At 51.4% G+C, this 14,920-nt stretch overlaps 1 protein-coding gene across 2 annotated transcripts; it reads right to left on the bottom strand.

Annotated features, from left to right (window-relative positions):
* Positions 1–10,357: 10,357 nt before the first annotated feature.
* TRH (thyrotropin releasing hormone) lies at positions 10,358–13,565 on the bottom strand. 2 transcript variants are annotated; one of them, XM_055079819.1, is made up of 4 exons: positions 13,441–13,565; positions 12,203–12,424; positions 12,047–12,085; positions 10,358–11,533 (listed from the first exon to the last, which is right to left on the bottom strand). In XM_055079819.1, the coding sequence occupies exons 2-4, from the start codon at positions 12,414–12,416 to the stop codon at positions 11,055–11,057; spliced, it is 732 nt and encodes a 243-aa protein (XP_054935794.1). In that variant the 5' UTR covers positions 12,417–12,424; positions 13,441–13,565; the 3' UTR covers positions 10,358–11,054. The 2 variants fall into 2 exon arrangements, with proteins under 2 accessions (XP_054935794.1, XP_023979543.1); XM_024123775.3 differs by lacking the exon at positions 12,047–12,085.
* Positions 13,566–14,920: the final 1,355 nt, after the last annotated feature.

Here is a 14,920-nt window from a genome sequence, read left to right as displayed (position 1 = left end):
TTCTTGACCTTCCTGGATTGTAGACCCCTTTGAGAATTATATGAAAGCTCAAAACTCTTCCCCCAACAAAAACAAATACAAACTAATATAGTGGTAATCCCAAGAGCTGGCATTTGTGAGTAACTTACTATGTGTCAGGCCCTAAATTAAATGATTTACATGCCTCGTCTGATTAAATCTTCACGACTCCCTAGGTTTTGCCGTCTCCGCTTGGCGGTGGGGGACTGAGACGCAGAGAGGCTGTTAGCCATCAGAAGCCACACAGCTGGTTAGTGGTCGAGCTCAGACTCAGAACCAGGCCTGCTGGATTCCAAAGCCTGGCTTTTAAGCAGCTCATTCTACCCCATAAACACATAAACACGAGCATAAATTTGGAGGCAATTTCCTCCTACCACAGAGGACATGAGAAGCATCCTTCCTGAGTCCTAGGGACACGATTCTTCACCCCCCCTCAAAGATCTCACACTTCAATGGGGAATAGACATGCTACCTGGTGGTCAGTGGCGTGAAGGGGGAGCTGGAAGCATAGAGGAGGGTCATCCAACCCAACCAGGGGTGTCAGGAACATCCCAGAGGCAGTAGTGTCATTGAGTCACTGGGTACTAAAGGATGAGTAGGCAAGGGCATTCCCAGCAGACAGAAAGATGGGAGCAAAGAAGCAGAGGCAGGAAAGAGTGTGGCATGTCTGGGGAGAGGGCACAGCTAAGACAAGCGACAGCAAAGGGTGGGGAAGCATGAGAGCTGGGATGTGGCAGATGACGAAGCTAAAATGTCAGGTTCTATAGCAGTTAGGGTGCTTTGGGCCACAAGTAACAGAAGCCCCAAGTAGAAGTGGTTTAAACAATGAGTCAGTTTTATTATCCCACATAACAAGATGTTCGGAGATGTGGCGCCTCCAGGGTTGGTTAATTCTACGTGACTCAATGACATTGCCAGGGACTCAGATGTACCCATCTTTCCTCTCTGCCATTCCCGGTGGGTTGACTTCTATCTCAGGCTTTGCCCTCATGGTCATGAAATGGCTGCCAGAGTTCCAGATATCACTTGAGAACATTATGACATTAAGCAGCAGAAGAGGGCTTATTTTTTCCCATGGTGCCTCTGTTTTATCAACAACAAACTTTTCTCCAAGGACCCCATTTTTCCCCCACTGACGTCTCATGTTTCGCTAAGTGACACAAACACCCCTAAACAGATCACTGGCAAGAGAATGGAATTTTCATGATTGGCTTAGACCAATGAAGAGTCACCTCTTTGGAGACATGTGGCTGCTTGATACCTGAACAAAACCAGGAAGAAATAGGGGAAATGTCTGTTGAGAAGGCAATTAACAGTGTCTGCCACTCGTTCTGGACATGAACGACTTTTTTTTTTTTTTAATATTTATTTATTTATTTATTTGGCTGCATCGGGTCTTAGGTGCAGCAGGCGGGCTCCTTAGTTATAACACCTGGGCTCCTTAGTTGTGGCATGCAAACTCTTAGTTGCGGCATGCGTGTGGAATCTAGTTCCCTGACCAGGAATCGAATCCGGGCCCCCTGCATCGGTAGTCTTAGCCATAGCGCCACAGGGAAGTCCCATGAATGACTTCTATTATGAAGGAAATGAAGACTCATCAGAGTTTTTAAGCAGGAAAATATAATGAAGTTCATGTTTTTAAAAGATCACCCTGCTGGCCAAAAAGAAGGATATTCAGCAGTCAGAAGAGATGAAGAAACAGAGACAGCAACAGACCAGGTAAGGGAGGAGAAGAACAGCCCTAGGTTTAGGGCAGGGGTAGTGCGATTGAAGAAAAATATGCATTTCTAAGATGTTTAGCAATCCTATTTTTAATTTCCGAGTTTTTTCTCATTCCCTGACTGATCCGTTACTGTATCATCTTGTACTCGTTTTATGGATGCTGTATTTTATTTTATTTATTTATTTTTTTGGCCGTGCCACTTGGCTTGCGGGATCTTAGTTCCCCAACCAGGGATTGAACCTGGGCCACGGCAGTGAAAGCGCCAAGTCCTAACCACCGGACCACCGGGGAATTCCCTGGATGCTGTATTTTGTCTTATTTCTCCTTTTCTGTTTTCAGAATTATCTGTTTCCTCTGGAGTCATTTTTTTTTTCAGCCAGAAATCTCCCGAGATATTTAAAATATAGAATCGCCAAGAATTACTGGGTTCGAGGGAAGCACAGACATCCAACCTTTGAAGAGCTGCATCCAGGCAGTCTTTAAAAATGTGCTCAAGGAGGGTGACATTTATAGATTATGTTAAACTTGTTGTGTTATATTTGAAACACCAGTGACTTGAGAAAAAACGGAATTTATTGGCTCATGTAAGCAAAAAGGCCAAGGGTGTAAGGTACGGCTGGATCCAGGTCTCACAGTCACCAGACATCTGTCTGTCTCTCCAGTGCTTGGCTGTCTTCTGAGTGGTGAAGATTCTCAGCCAGTTTCTTGCTCTGCCCTGGCCAGGTGGCCTCCTGCGGCTAACATCCTACCAGTTTAGCAACCTGTGAGGGGAAAGACAGCCTCTGGACCACAGCTCCCACCGAAGCCCTGAAGCCAGCTCTCATCGGCCTGGTGTGGCCCATCCCTGAGCCGGTCACTGTTGGGGCAGTGAGGAGGTGGGGCCTGGGGCTGGCTCAGAACTGGGGAGTCAGGAGCACCCCCCTGCCCCCTTGGCTGTGTGGTCCAGGCAAAGTGCTGCATCTCTTTGTGCAGAAATGTCCTTATCATGGGGAACTTAGGATGATGCCATTAAAAGCAGTAAGCCCTGAGCTCCATGCTGACCTCCCTGCCGGGGTGAGCAATGCTGCCCAGAAGCAGGGTGCAGAGCCATGGCCAAGAGCTCAGACCTGGAGCCTGGAGACCTAGGTTGGCAGCTGGGCTCTGCCCTGTCTTGGTTGTGGCCTTGGGGCAAGAGATTTAACCGCCCTGTGCCTCAGTTTCCCCATGTGGATAATTGTAATAGTTACCTCCCGGGTGTGAAGACTAAGTAGGTCAAAATACATAAAGCCCTTAGAACAGTGTCTAACACACAGGAGTGCTAAGTCCAGCTCTTCTTAAGATAGTATGTGTGTATCAGTGTGTCTCGACCTCATTGCTCTCTGCACCCCTTCATGCACTTAAAAATTATTGACACTCCCCCAAAGAACTGTTGATTATATCTATTGATATTTTCCATATTAGGAAGTAAAATGAGAATTTTTAATATTTGTTTGTTTAAAAATAACTGGCAAATCCATGATGTGTTAACATAACATATATTCTCATGGAAAATATAGTTTTGTGAGAAAAGTGGCATTGGTTTACATTTTTACAAATTGTTTAATTGTCTGACTTAAGAGAAGACAACTGGATTCTCTTATCTGCTTCTGCATGTACTCAACAGATTAAATTTTGGTTGAAGCATATGAAAGCCTCCCACAGATATGTAGTCAGGAAAGTGAAAACCTCACGGTTCCCCTGAAAGGGTTTTAGGACCTGAGGGGTCATCAGAGCAGTGTCGCAGGAGAGCCCGCATTCCATCCATAGCTGCTCAGCTTGGAAGCAGCCTGGCTGGGTGTAAATCTCAGATGTGGGGCAAGTGGCCTAGCCTCTCTGTGCCTCTGTTTTCTCCTTGAGAGGGTTGAATGCCCTGCTTCCTGTGGAGTGGTTAGAGCAGTGCCTGACACATAGTAAGTGCTCAATGAACACTGACCGTTACGATTATTAGCTCAGAGTCTGGCACTAGCAGGGGCTCCCTTTTCTTCCTAGGTTGGGCATCTCCTCAGAGATAATGTTCAACCTCCCAAGGATGGCCTGGGGTTCCACGTCCTCCAGGGTTGCCCTGAGACGCCACACTCCTCCCAGGGGGCACCGGACTGAGCCTGACATGTGCCCTGTGCCACCTCTCTGGCCATAGGCCTAAAGCGGCCACCACCCCTGACACGGGCCCGTCAGCCTGTGGCACGTCAAACAGGGTGTACCTGCGTCGGTGCCGGGAAGCTCTCCTCCTCGGCAGCTGGCGATTAGGAAGTCACTCCCCACAATGGACAGGGTCTAATCAGCCTGCCGATAATCACCAGGCCCAGAACGTGGCCGCGATTCAGGAAAGATGATCCCCAAAGACTAGAGCCACTTAAATCCTGGCATTGACCACAGGTCCCCTTGGTAACCCATAACTCTCAGCGCAGTTTAGCCGCCGAGCTAATTGATGTTCTCCAAGGCAGTTAGCTCATACCCGGGCGATTGAAATGGGCTCTAATTGCCAACATCCTTCAGGTAAGAAGCCCCACATGTTCCACCACCCAAGAGGCCTGAGCAGGAACTGAGTCTCTCAGCAAACCAGTCCTCTGATTGCATCTAATTAATCAAAATAAGGTTCGCAGAGAGAATTAATTAAAGAACATATCAGAGGAAGTCGTGACATCGGGATGGTTCACAGCAAGGCAGGACAAGAGGCTTCACTGAATTTGTGAGAGGCAGCTCCTTGAAAGAATGTTTCCCGGCTTTTAAAGCTGCCTGAGTGAGGGACGGCAGGGATAGAGGAAAGACCACTGGCCTTGGAGTCTACAGAACTGGGGTGAGCCTGCTGGTACCACCCACGTGAGATGTGTGGCCTTGGGTGAGTTGCCTCACCTCTCCAAACCAGACATCTCTCACCCATAAAGTAGGGGTGTAAATCGTGAGTGGAAAGTCCCTGCACAAAGGAGGTTCTTGGTGGCACAGTGTAGAGGTAAAAACCGGCACCTGTAGAGGGCTGTTAGATGTCCTCTAAGGCATTTTAAAAGGCAGAGTAATTGCGCAGAGGTTACACTGGGTCACAACATAAGCTCTCAGCTCCGGGGCCACCCTTGAGGCCAGGCTCACAGGTTTTAGTGACTGCGTAGCACCCTGCAACATTTGGGTTTGCCCCTCCAGCTCCCGGTCAGGCAGGCCTGATCTCATATCCCATCTCCACCTTCATTCACACATTCGACAAGTGTTTGCTGAGCACGTGCCCTGTGCCGGCACTGTCCTCGGTGCTGGGGGTACAGGAGTGGTCCCTGCTTTGTGGAGCGCAGAGTTTGGTGAAGGAGGAGGCATTTATGAAAAAATCGCCCAAGAAGACTGGCAGACACTGCTCGTCCCTCACTCCATACCCTCAGCCCTCACCTTTGCGGTACACACAATAGCATCCTAAGATTCTTCACCTAAGGGCCTCTAGTGGTCAGTGCTTGGGGCAAGCTGGAAGTGCCAGGGAGTTAACATCCCTAGGAGCAGCCCTCAACCCCTGATCAATGGGAATCAGAAGAAAATCTCCAGCTTCCTCATCCTGTCAAGTGGGAGACTGAGGCCTCTTCTAGTTTCTCAAGGAAACCCTGCTCACTAATGCATCTACATTCACTTCCTTCCCTTTCCCGATTCCCTCCCCCTCTCCGAGACCATTGCTTCCTGGGATCACCCTCCAAGTAAACCACTCGCACTCAAGTCCTCGTCTTGGTCTCTGGTACTGGGGGAACCAGCCTAAGACAGATATAATTACAAACTGTGACAGCTGCAAGGAAGGGGCGAGACGCAGTGCCACATCCCAACAAAGTGCTGTCTGAAATGACAGCTGAGGAGGAGGAGGAGTTACCTCGTGTGAATCGTCAGGAGTCGGCAGAGTATACAGATATCACTCGCTCTGGGGATGTTAAGCGGAAAAGTTAATTTAACATAGCAGGGCTGGTGTTCAGCTAGTTGCACTGCTGTGGCCTCACAGGTTTGTCAGAACCTGTCCATTCTGATTGGACATGCGCCCTGATTGGCTGATGCCTGTCTTGTACCAGTTGTTGAATATCTTGAATATCACTCTTGGAATAAAGTTCTTATGAAATTGTCAGAGCTTGGGGAGCAGTCCTGCAGAAAAATACCACAGAAGTGCCCTGCCAGGGAAGCTGTTTCCCAGTCTTCTAATCAGGAAACTGGGAAATGAGGAGGCTGCCATTGGAATCATCAAGTTAAGAAACCACTACTTGGGGACTTCCATCGTGGTCCAGGGGTTAAGAATCCACCTTCCAATGCAGGGGTCGCAGGTTCGATCCCTTGTCGGGGATCCCACATGCTGTGGGGCAACTAAGCCGTGAGCCACAACTAGAGAGCCAGTGCACCGCAACGAAGATCCCCACATGCCACAACTGAGACACAGCCAAATAAATAAATAAATATTTTTTAAAAAAGAACCCACTGCTTGGAATACTATTCAGCAATCAAAAAGAACAAAGTAACAAAACATGTTACATCATGGATGAACTTCAACATTACACCAATTGGCAAAAGCCAGGCATAAGAGACCACGTATTATGGATTCTATTAGTATAAAATATCCAGAAAAGGCAAATTGATAGAGAGAAGGTATATTAGTAGTTGCCTGGGGCTGAGAGTGGGGAGAGAGATTAATTGTAAATGGATACAGGGATTTTATTGGGGGTCTGAAAATGTTCTTAAACTGATTTATGCTGATGGTTGTACCACTAGGTAAATTTACTAAAAATCATTGCATTGTATTCCTGTAATGAATAAATCTTATGATATGTAAAATATACACCCAATAAAGTTGTTTAAAAGAGAAAAGAACATACTACCATAGCTATGAAGCTGTCCAGAAAGCCACTATCAACAACTGCCTCTAGATACTTGAGAGCTGGAGTCTGGACAGCAGGAAGCTGCTGCAGAAACAAATCATTACCACCTTGCTTTCCAGCAGGAATCGTCAAAGTGGCCTTCCCAATCTCACACAAGAGCTTACCGTGCTTCCAAAACTCTAGCTGCAAGGGAGCCTTGGAAATGCAGCTTTTGCTTTCCAACCTCCTCAGTTCAGGAAGCACCCTAGGAGGTGACCCGGGCAATGTGAGGAGCAGGAGAAAAGGAGGCTCCAGACAGAGGGAACAACGTGGACAAAGGCCCTGATGTGTGTTCAGGAAAGAGAATGGGCAGGCCATGGTAAGGAGTTTGGATTTTATTCTAGGCGACATGGAAGCTGCTGACAGGTCTTAAGCAGGGTGGTTGCCATGGTCAGATCCGCTTCCCTCTGGCTGCTGTGTGGAAAATGGGCTTGGGGGACAAGGGTGGAAGCCAGAGGCCAGCAAATGACGGTGGCCGGGATCCGGGTGGTGGCAGAGGAACTGGGACAAAATGGGTGGACTTGAGATATATCCAGGAGGTAAAATTTATAGGACACGATAAAAATTGGATGCTAGGGGAGGGGAGGCATAGAGGCAACCCCCAAGTTTCAGACTTATGAGCTGAGAAAAGTCACCTTACTTCTCTCTTAGTTTCCTTTTCTCTGAACTGGAGTTGACTATGATGAGTGATTAACAGATTCAACAGATATTTACAAATTACCTACTATGTGCTGGGCAGTGGGATAAAAGTGCTTTTCCTGATGTCTGGCCCCAGAGTAAGTGCTTAAGAAAATTTTCCTTTGTCTTTCATCCTTCAGAGCTCACCTCAAGTGCCCCTTCCCCCTGGAAGGCTTCCCTGATTCCACCCCAAACTGCACTGCTTTCTCACACTTCTAAGGGTTGGCAATCAGGGCTAGAAGATAGGGTGAAGGAGGAAAGGAATGGGCCAAAACACCCCAGATTGCCCGTGTTAACACCTCTAAGAACACTGATTTCTTCCCACTGAGCCTTTGTCCATGCTCTTTCCTTCTGCCTGAAATATCGTATCTCTTATTTATCCTTTGACTCAGCTTGGATGTTTCCTCCTCGCGGAAGCCTGCTTTGCCCAGCCAGACCAATTTGTTCTGCCATCTGTGTCTACCTTGCATGCTTTGCTAACTACGAAGTGGTCACCTGTCTCCCCACTGGATGGGGAGCCCCTTAAGGGCTGGGAGTCAGTCTAGGAAACTAAAATGGAAGTGACCTGAAGCTTTGAACATCCATTCAACAAATATATATTGAGCACCGACTTCATGCCAGGCCCTTATTTAGGCAGCTTTGATAAAAGCAGACACATATGAGAAGGGAAAGATGGGAAGGATTTCAGTGAAGAGAGAACAAGGTGGGAGGCATCTGTGTTAGTCAGAATTGGCTAAGTTTTGCTGTGGTAACAAAGAAACCCTGACTTAATACAACACAAGTTTATTTCTTCCATGTGAGAAGTCTGATCTAACTTCCATCTGGTGATGCCAGGGCTCAGAATCCCTCCCTCATATGCTCTGCTGTCTCAACCGGTAGGCTCCCAGGCTTCCTTAGCAGGAATAAAACGGTTAAGGGGCTCTAACTGCCACAGCCCCAGACTGACACTCCAGCTCACAGCCCATTGGCCAGGACTAGTCATATGACTCCATGCCAACTGCAAGGGAGGCTGGGAAATGTAGGGAAGCACATGCAGCATCTCTGCCACAGCATCCTAGGCCAAGCAAAAGGCATGTGTGTGAGACGGGGAAGGACAGAGGTATCTGGGGAGCAGCATGCAGACTTTCTTAAGGATAAAGCCCCAGTGCCTGACAAGAACTCGCAATAAGGCCCCCGTGTCTGGGTTTTTACTTTTTTTCTTTCTTGTGTATGTGATTGGAGAATGAACAAAGGAAGGAACAAGTGTGTCTGCAAGGCTCAGTTTTGGGTCCCTTCTGCTCTTGGAGCACTAGAGCTAAAGATGCCATTTATAAGGGTTTACTTGGTGCTAGGCACTATGCTTGGAGCTGGACGTCTATTGCTCCATCTCATTTACTCCTTTGAACAACTCTGAGACAGGTGTAGGGATTACTGTGCCCATTTTACAGATGGGAAGACTGAGGCTCAAATTGGTTTAATCATTTGTCCAGGACTGAAGCCAATGCCCAGACCCTTTCCATCATGCTGCACTGGTCTGATCACACTCAGGGGCAGAGGGGAAATGTTAAGTGGCTGGGGAATGGGCTTCTCACTCTTCAAATTGTCCCATATCTGAGGAGGTAATAACAGCAGCCACACCAAGCAAGTTTGGAAGGAGGAGAGGGTTGGGTGTATTCTTGGGCAAGTACTTCACTTCTCCACACTCAACTGCAACTCAACTTCAAAAGGACATGACAGCCTTTTGGGGTGGCCATAGGATTGGATGAGAAAGTGTCTGTAAGCGCTGAGCATTCAGGAAGTGCTCTGTACGTGGCCCATATTACCGGTATTAGGGTGTCCGCCTTCAAGGGGAGTCTGTGAGCAGAGGGTTTCCTGCTAGGGCACTGATTGCCTTGATGGTGCCAGTGAAGAAAGCCAGAGGGCCCAGAGGAAAGGCCAACTCTACCTTCAGGCACCTCGGGGCACCTAACCTCTGTGCTGGGTCCCTCATCAGAAAATAGAAATATCCATCAAATGCTCAATTCTTCAGCAGGCTTCTGAGAATATTAATGGAGATGGTGGGTGTGAGTGTATTTTATAAGCCCCGAGTCTCCCTCCAACCCCACCTCACCTGAACTGCGGTTCCCTGAGGAGAGGAGCAGAGTCTCAGACACTCTTCCAATCCCTCCTCTCCCTCCCCAAGAAGGTGACCAAAAACTATTTGCAGAAAAGCCAAATAGCCCATCTGCCCACCAAAAAGAGGGTGTCCAATGCAGAGTCTAAGTCCTGAGGAGATTTCAGAGTTTGAGTCAGAGGTAGCGAAGTGGAAATGAGTGAGCCAAACTCAGTCTCAGACAAATTGCTTAACCTTTCTGTACCTTGGTTTCCTTGTTAGGAAATTTGGCATAATCATAGTAATGCCTAGGATTATTGTGAGGAGTAGAGGAATTAATATATGTGAAGTGCATAAGAACTGCCTGACACATAATAAGTGTTGGCTATATGTTACTATTATTATTATTATTTGATTCACATGATGTCAAAGTTTTTGGATTCAAGTGTCTTCAGATGGCCTCTTCATGTTAGCCCAAGTCTCCACCACTCCCTCTTATCCTACACCCAGCCGGCCTCCCTGCCTGGCCCCAGAAGGTCCCTGGCTTGAGTAGCCAACCACAGCCTGTTCCTTTCTCCTCACTGTGCCTGCCAGATGATACAGGCTGTAGGTTCCTGCCACAGAACAATGACGATTACAAACCTGAGCCAGACCAGCCCTCTAGCAATCAGGCAAACTCAAGGCAGTGTCCTGAGCTGCCTCTCACACCCATGGCTCTACCCCAGCTAGCTGTGTGTCTTCTGGCAAGCCCTTCCTCACCGCCAGGCCTCAGTCTCCCCCGGTGTCAAATGGGCTCCAGAGCTCCAGTCCACCTCCCAAGCTTGTTCTGAGATGGGGACAGTGAAGAGGACCTTTCACCTTGCCAAGGTCCCTGATTCCCTTCTCAGCAGAACTGGGGAGCTCTCAGCCTGTCCCCTCTCAATGCTGAAAAGAGAAATCCCACACCAGCTGAGGCAGAACTGCAACGAACCGAGATTATCCAGATGCAGGTTTTATTGTCATTGATAGGGGAAAGGTGCCTAGAGGGTTACATACAAGCCGTGACTTCCAAGGTGCTGTTAACAAATTCCTGCACATGTTTATTCCCACAGCCACCACACAGCACAGCAGCACCTACAATGCTTCCCCCAAGCAGAACACAGCTGTGGGTCAGGGCTCTTCCCACCCACAAAAGGATGCCCAGGGAGAGGAGGAGACCCGGGTACTGGGAGTGAAGTTTACACATGGCACACCCTGCCACATGGGCAAGGGATGGAAGCTGGATTTGGACATCATGGCTTCAAGCCCACCCACCCTCACTGCCTGTTCACACCAGAGGCACCCTGCCCCACTCTGGGGATCCCTTAGAAGACACAGCAGGGTCATCTTCGCCAGGCCTAGGGAGGGGAGCAGGCCTGCAGGGGCGGGGGTGAGAGGGACTCTGGGATCTGCCCCCTTGCCGGTGGCACAAAGTGGGGTAATGTGAGGTTTTCACTCATAGGCTGGCTTTCTCACATCCCTGAACTAGGCGGGTGAGGCCAGGGGTTTGATGTGTGTGTATACCAGGGGCTCAGGTGTGTGGTCAGGCATCTGAGGAGGAGGGAAAAAGGGGGTCACAGAGGGGTAGGGCATACAGGGCTCAAGACGTTCTTAGACCGCAAATTGATTTTACAGGAAACGGGGCTCACTCCTCCAGGGGCTCCCTGGCCTAGGCCGCTCGCCGCCCAGGGTGCTGCCGCTTCTCCTCGGCCCCCTGGCCCCTGCTCAGGTCATCCAGGAGGCCCAGCAGAAGGCTGGCTTGACCACAGGGTCCCCGGGGCCCACATGGGCTTCCCAGGGCCCTCCTTCCCGGATGCTGGCGTTTCTCAGGCATCGGCTCTCCCTCCTCCTCCTCCTCTTCCCAGCTGCTTTGGGTCTGGGGATCCACCAGCCGTCTGCCTGGGTGCTGCCTCTTGGTGAAAGTGTACCCAAGCCAGGAGGAGCGCCGGCCAGGGTGCTGCCTCTTCTGCTGGCTTATATCCTCTGACCATGCAGCCACATCCTCCTGCCGGCCAGTGTGCTGCCCTTTGTGGGGTCCCACGGCCCCTCCTTCTTCCTCTTCCTCTTCAACCCCCTCTTCTGACTCCTCCTCCCTTTTGCCTGGATGCTGACGCTTGGAGAGCCAATGGGGTTGAAAGATCTGGGACTCTGGGGAAGGAAAGAGGCCAGTGAGGGACCCCCTGACCCCCAGATGCCCACTTCAGCCTTCCTCCCAGTCAAGGCAGGTCCCCACAGCATTCACCCAGATTCATGGCCTTGCACCTGCCTCTCAGGTCTCACAGACACGCAGACACTCACACAGATGGTCAAGGGCAAGGCCTCTGGTTCCAGCCTCAGCTCCGCCACTCCCTAGCTGTGTGACCCTAAGCAACTCACTTAACTTCTTTGAGCCTCAGTTTTCTTCTGTGTAAAATGGGGTGTGGGAGGGTAATAACAGTACCTATCTGATGCTTAGGAAGATCCTATCATGTGGTAAGGTGTTTGAAGGGCTTAGAACAGTGCCAGGCATATGCGTGCCTAGTAGGTAGTAATTAACGCTGTCACACACAAAAAGACTCTCTCTCCCTGGCGCAGAATCTTTTCTACTGAAGGTCTGCCCTCTGAAATATTCCCGAAACTGCGACGGAAAAGGAATCTGGTCCCGGGAAAGGGTCAACTCACCACCCGCCGAGGGTGTGGCCAGTGGGAGTTTCTGAGCTTCTGAAAGGCAAGAGGCTGAATGACCAAGTCGCTCCCTCCCCTTTGCGGCCGAGTTTCCCCTGAACCTCTCGGGCGTCCTCCTCTCAACCCGCAGCCCCACACAGTCCTGCCCCTCACCTGATTCGCTGTCTTCCTGGTCCTCTCGGAGTCGCTGGAGGTCTTCCCGGAGGAGGAGGAGGGGCTCCGCCTGCCGCAGGAGGTCGTCCAGGCCCAGTTGCTCGGCGGCCATAGCCGCCTCCTGCTGGGCCACCTCCGGCTGTGCGCGGCCGCCGGGGACACCGGTCAGGGTCAGGGTCAAAACCATGGCAAGCAGAAACCAAGGGCCGGACATCGCGGCGCCTGGGGTAGGGAGGACAGGGAGAGAGCATAGGTGCGCCGCGCGCCCCTCCCAGCCCATTCTATCGCCCATTTTCCCGTCCTAGCGGAACCCCGAGGCCAGGAGGAACCAACCGTTCAAACACCCTTCCGGCTCAGCACCACCTGCCACCTTAGGGTGGGGCGGGGACAGCCGGAGGGTCTGCCTCAGGTCCTGGGCGTCCTCACCCGCAGGGATGCTTGGAGAGCCTGCCCGCGCCCAGGTCTGCCTGCGCGAGCCTGGAAGCCGTGGGAGCCCCATCGCCACCGCCACTTCTCAAGGCTGCGCGGAGCTGGGGAAGCCAGCGCTTGGGGCTGACTCTCCAGGAGTGTAACCACCAAGACTGCAGCGCGGGCCCGACGGCCAGGATGCTAGCTGCAGCTTTGCAGGCTAAAATCTCCCCAAGTTTCCCAGCGCAACGCTCTCATTCCTACACTCCTTCTACAACGTTCCAGTTGCAACGCTGACTCGTATTTCTAATGCTAAGATTCTATGGCTAGGCTACGAATCTAATTCTAACGCTAAAATCCTAATTTCAACGTTAATTCCACCTCTAAAATCCTATTTTAGCGCTGAGAGTGAGATTCTAAGGCTGAGATTGATTCCACCGCGAAAATTCTGTTTCAACGTCCGGATTCGTCCGGATTCGAATTCTAACTCCCAAGATCTCCCGCCGATGTCCTGCCCAGCGCTGCCCCAGCTGGCCCCCCCGGCAGGGGTAAGATGCGAACCTTCCCCCGACGCGCTACGCGAGCGCTGCAGAGGCCCGGACGTGCGTGCCCGCCCGGGAGGGAGCGCCACCAGTGCGCCCGCGCCGTGCCTCCGTCGGCCCCCGGCCTGAGCTGTGGAAGATCCGGGGGTACGAGCGCAGCGCCCCTCCTGGGCGCGCTCCGGGCTCGAAAGCCGCCGCTTTCCGCGGGGCGCACCCGAAGGCGGGCGGAGGGCCCCTCTCCGGGGCTATAGACGCGGCCTGCGGGGGAGAAGGGACGGAGGTAGTTACCTGCCCAGCGCGAGCTCCGCGGGCTGGCCCGGAATCCTGGGCTCCGATCCGGAGTTTTGGTGTCTGGAGTGGGCGGGTCAGGAGTCGGGGAGCGCTCGCAGGACCCGGCACGCCGGCTGCCAGCTTCTCGGCGGGGCTGCTGCTTATATCTGCGCGAGGCGGCGGCGCGGGTGAGGTCAGCGGGGAGGGGTCGCGGCGGCCGGGAAGGGACGCTGACGGCAGCCGGGCCCGTGGGTACCCCGCCCGCCCGCCTGCCAGCCAGCTCCGCCGGAAATATGGGGCGGGGACGGCGGGGGCGGCGGGGGGTGGGAGGGGGAGCGAGGAGGCACAAGCGGCAGATTCGGGGCTGGTGCCGGGTGGTTTCTGCGCCCAGCTTCGAAGGTCTTCGAGAACACTCGTGTAGGGGACAGAGAGAGAGTTGCTGAGAGAATCACACAATTACAAAGATGCACACAGGAGAAAATCGGAGATAGGGAGAGACAGAGACCGAGAGATGCATACGGAGAGAGATACAGAGCAGGCACACACCAGAGACGGAGAGACACAGAGACAGTCAAGACGGGAGGTGGCGAAGGGAGGGAGAGTAAGGGAGAGACTGAGAAATGAAGAAAGTGGACATGTGGACCTGGGCTTTGATCTTGACTCTGTCACCTCTGGAAAATGCCTCCCCCTCTCTGGCCAAATTTCCTCATCCGTACAGTGGGGGAGGGAGACAGTTTTCAGAGTTCCAAAACTGATGGCCTATGGGCTACCACTAGTTCATAGCTGGTTTTGTTTGAGTACCATAGTGTTTTGGGGGGAAAAAATCTGAATAACCAACATTTTAAAACCAGGAGAACTCAGGAAAAATATGGATTTATGGCTTCTCTTGAAAATCTCGTGGAAAATGTGGTCTTGCGTTTCCTCCTGACAGCAGCCAGCTGGAGCTGAGCCTGACCGATCCTGGTCCCTACTCTCTCCACCACTTTCTACTTCCAATGTGTGGCTCTAGTCACGGAGGAGGGACACTGGAGTTTGTGACTCCCTGATGAGAAGTTTTTTTGGATCTACCTCCCCCAGGCAAAAGAGGGGAGGGGATACAGGGAAGAGAAAAGCATAGATGCCGAAGAGCTTGTCCACCAATCAGTCCCCAAAGTCAGATGATGCGTTGGAGGAGAGAGTTGCCACATCTAGTACTAGGTACAGCCTCCGTACTGAAACATTTAATGGGCACCCACAGTGTGCCAGGCTCCTTGGTCCCTCCTGGAGAGACAGAAGTGTGCCAGGCATACTTAGAGGGAACCACATTTTAGGCAGACCAAACAACATCAGTGAAGGCATCTCCTACCTCTGGACAGTCTCAACATTATTCTCTCTCCCCATACGATATTTCTTCAGCCTGAAACTTTGAGTACCTGTTGTATGTCTCAGGCCGCGCCGGTGGTTTGACAAGGGAACCCAAAGTGTTTCATTGTTACTCCTTTCCTTGACAGAGCACCCA

This window comes from Physeter macrocephalus, chromosome 18, assembly GCF_002837175.3.
Source record: "Physeter macrocephalus isolate SW-GA chromosome 18, ASM283717v5, whole genome shotgun sequence".
NCBI classification, from domain to species: domain Eukaryota; kingdom Metazoa; phylum Chordata; class Mammalia; order Artiodactyla; family Physeteridae; genus Physeter; species Physeter macrocephalus.
Note: the sequence above shows the minus strand (reverse complement) of the source record. Positions and strands in the feature narration are given on the sequence as shown.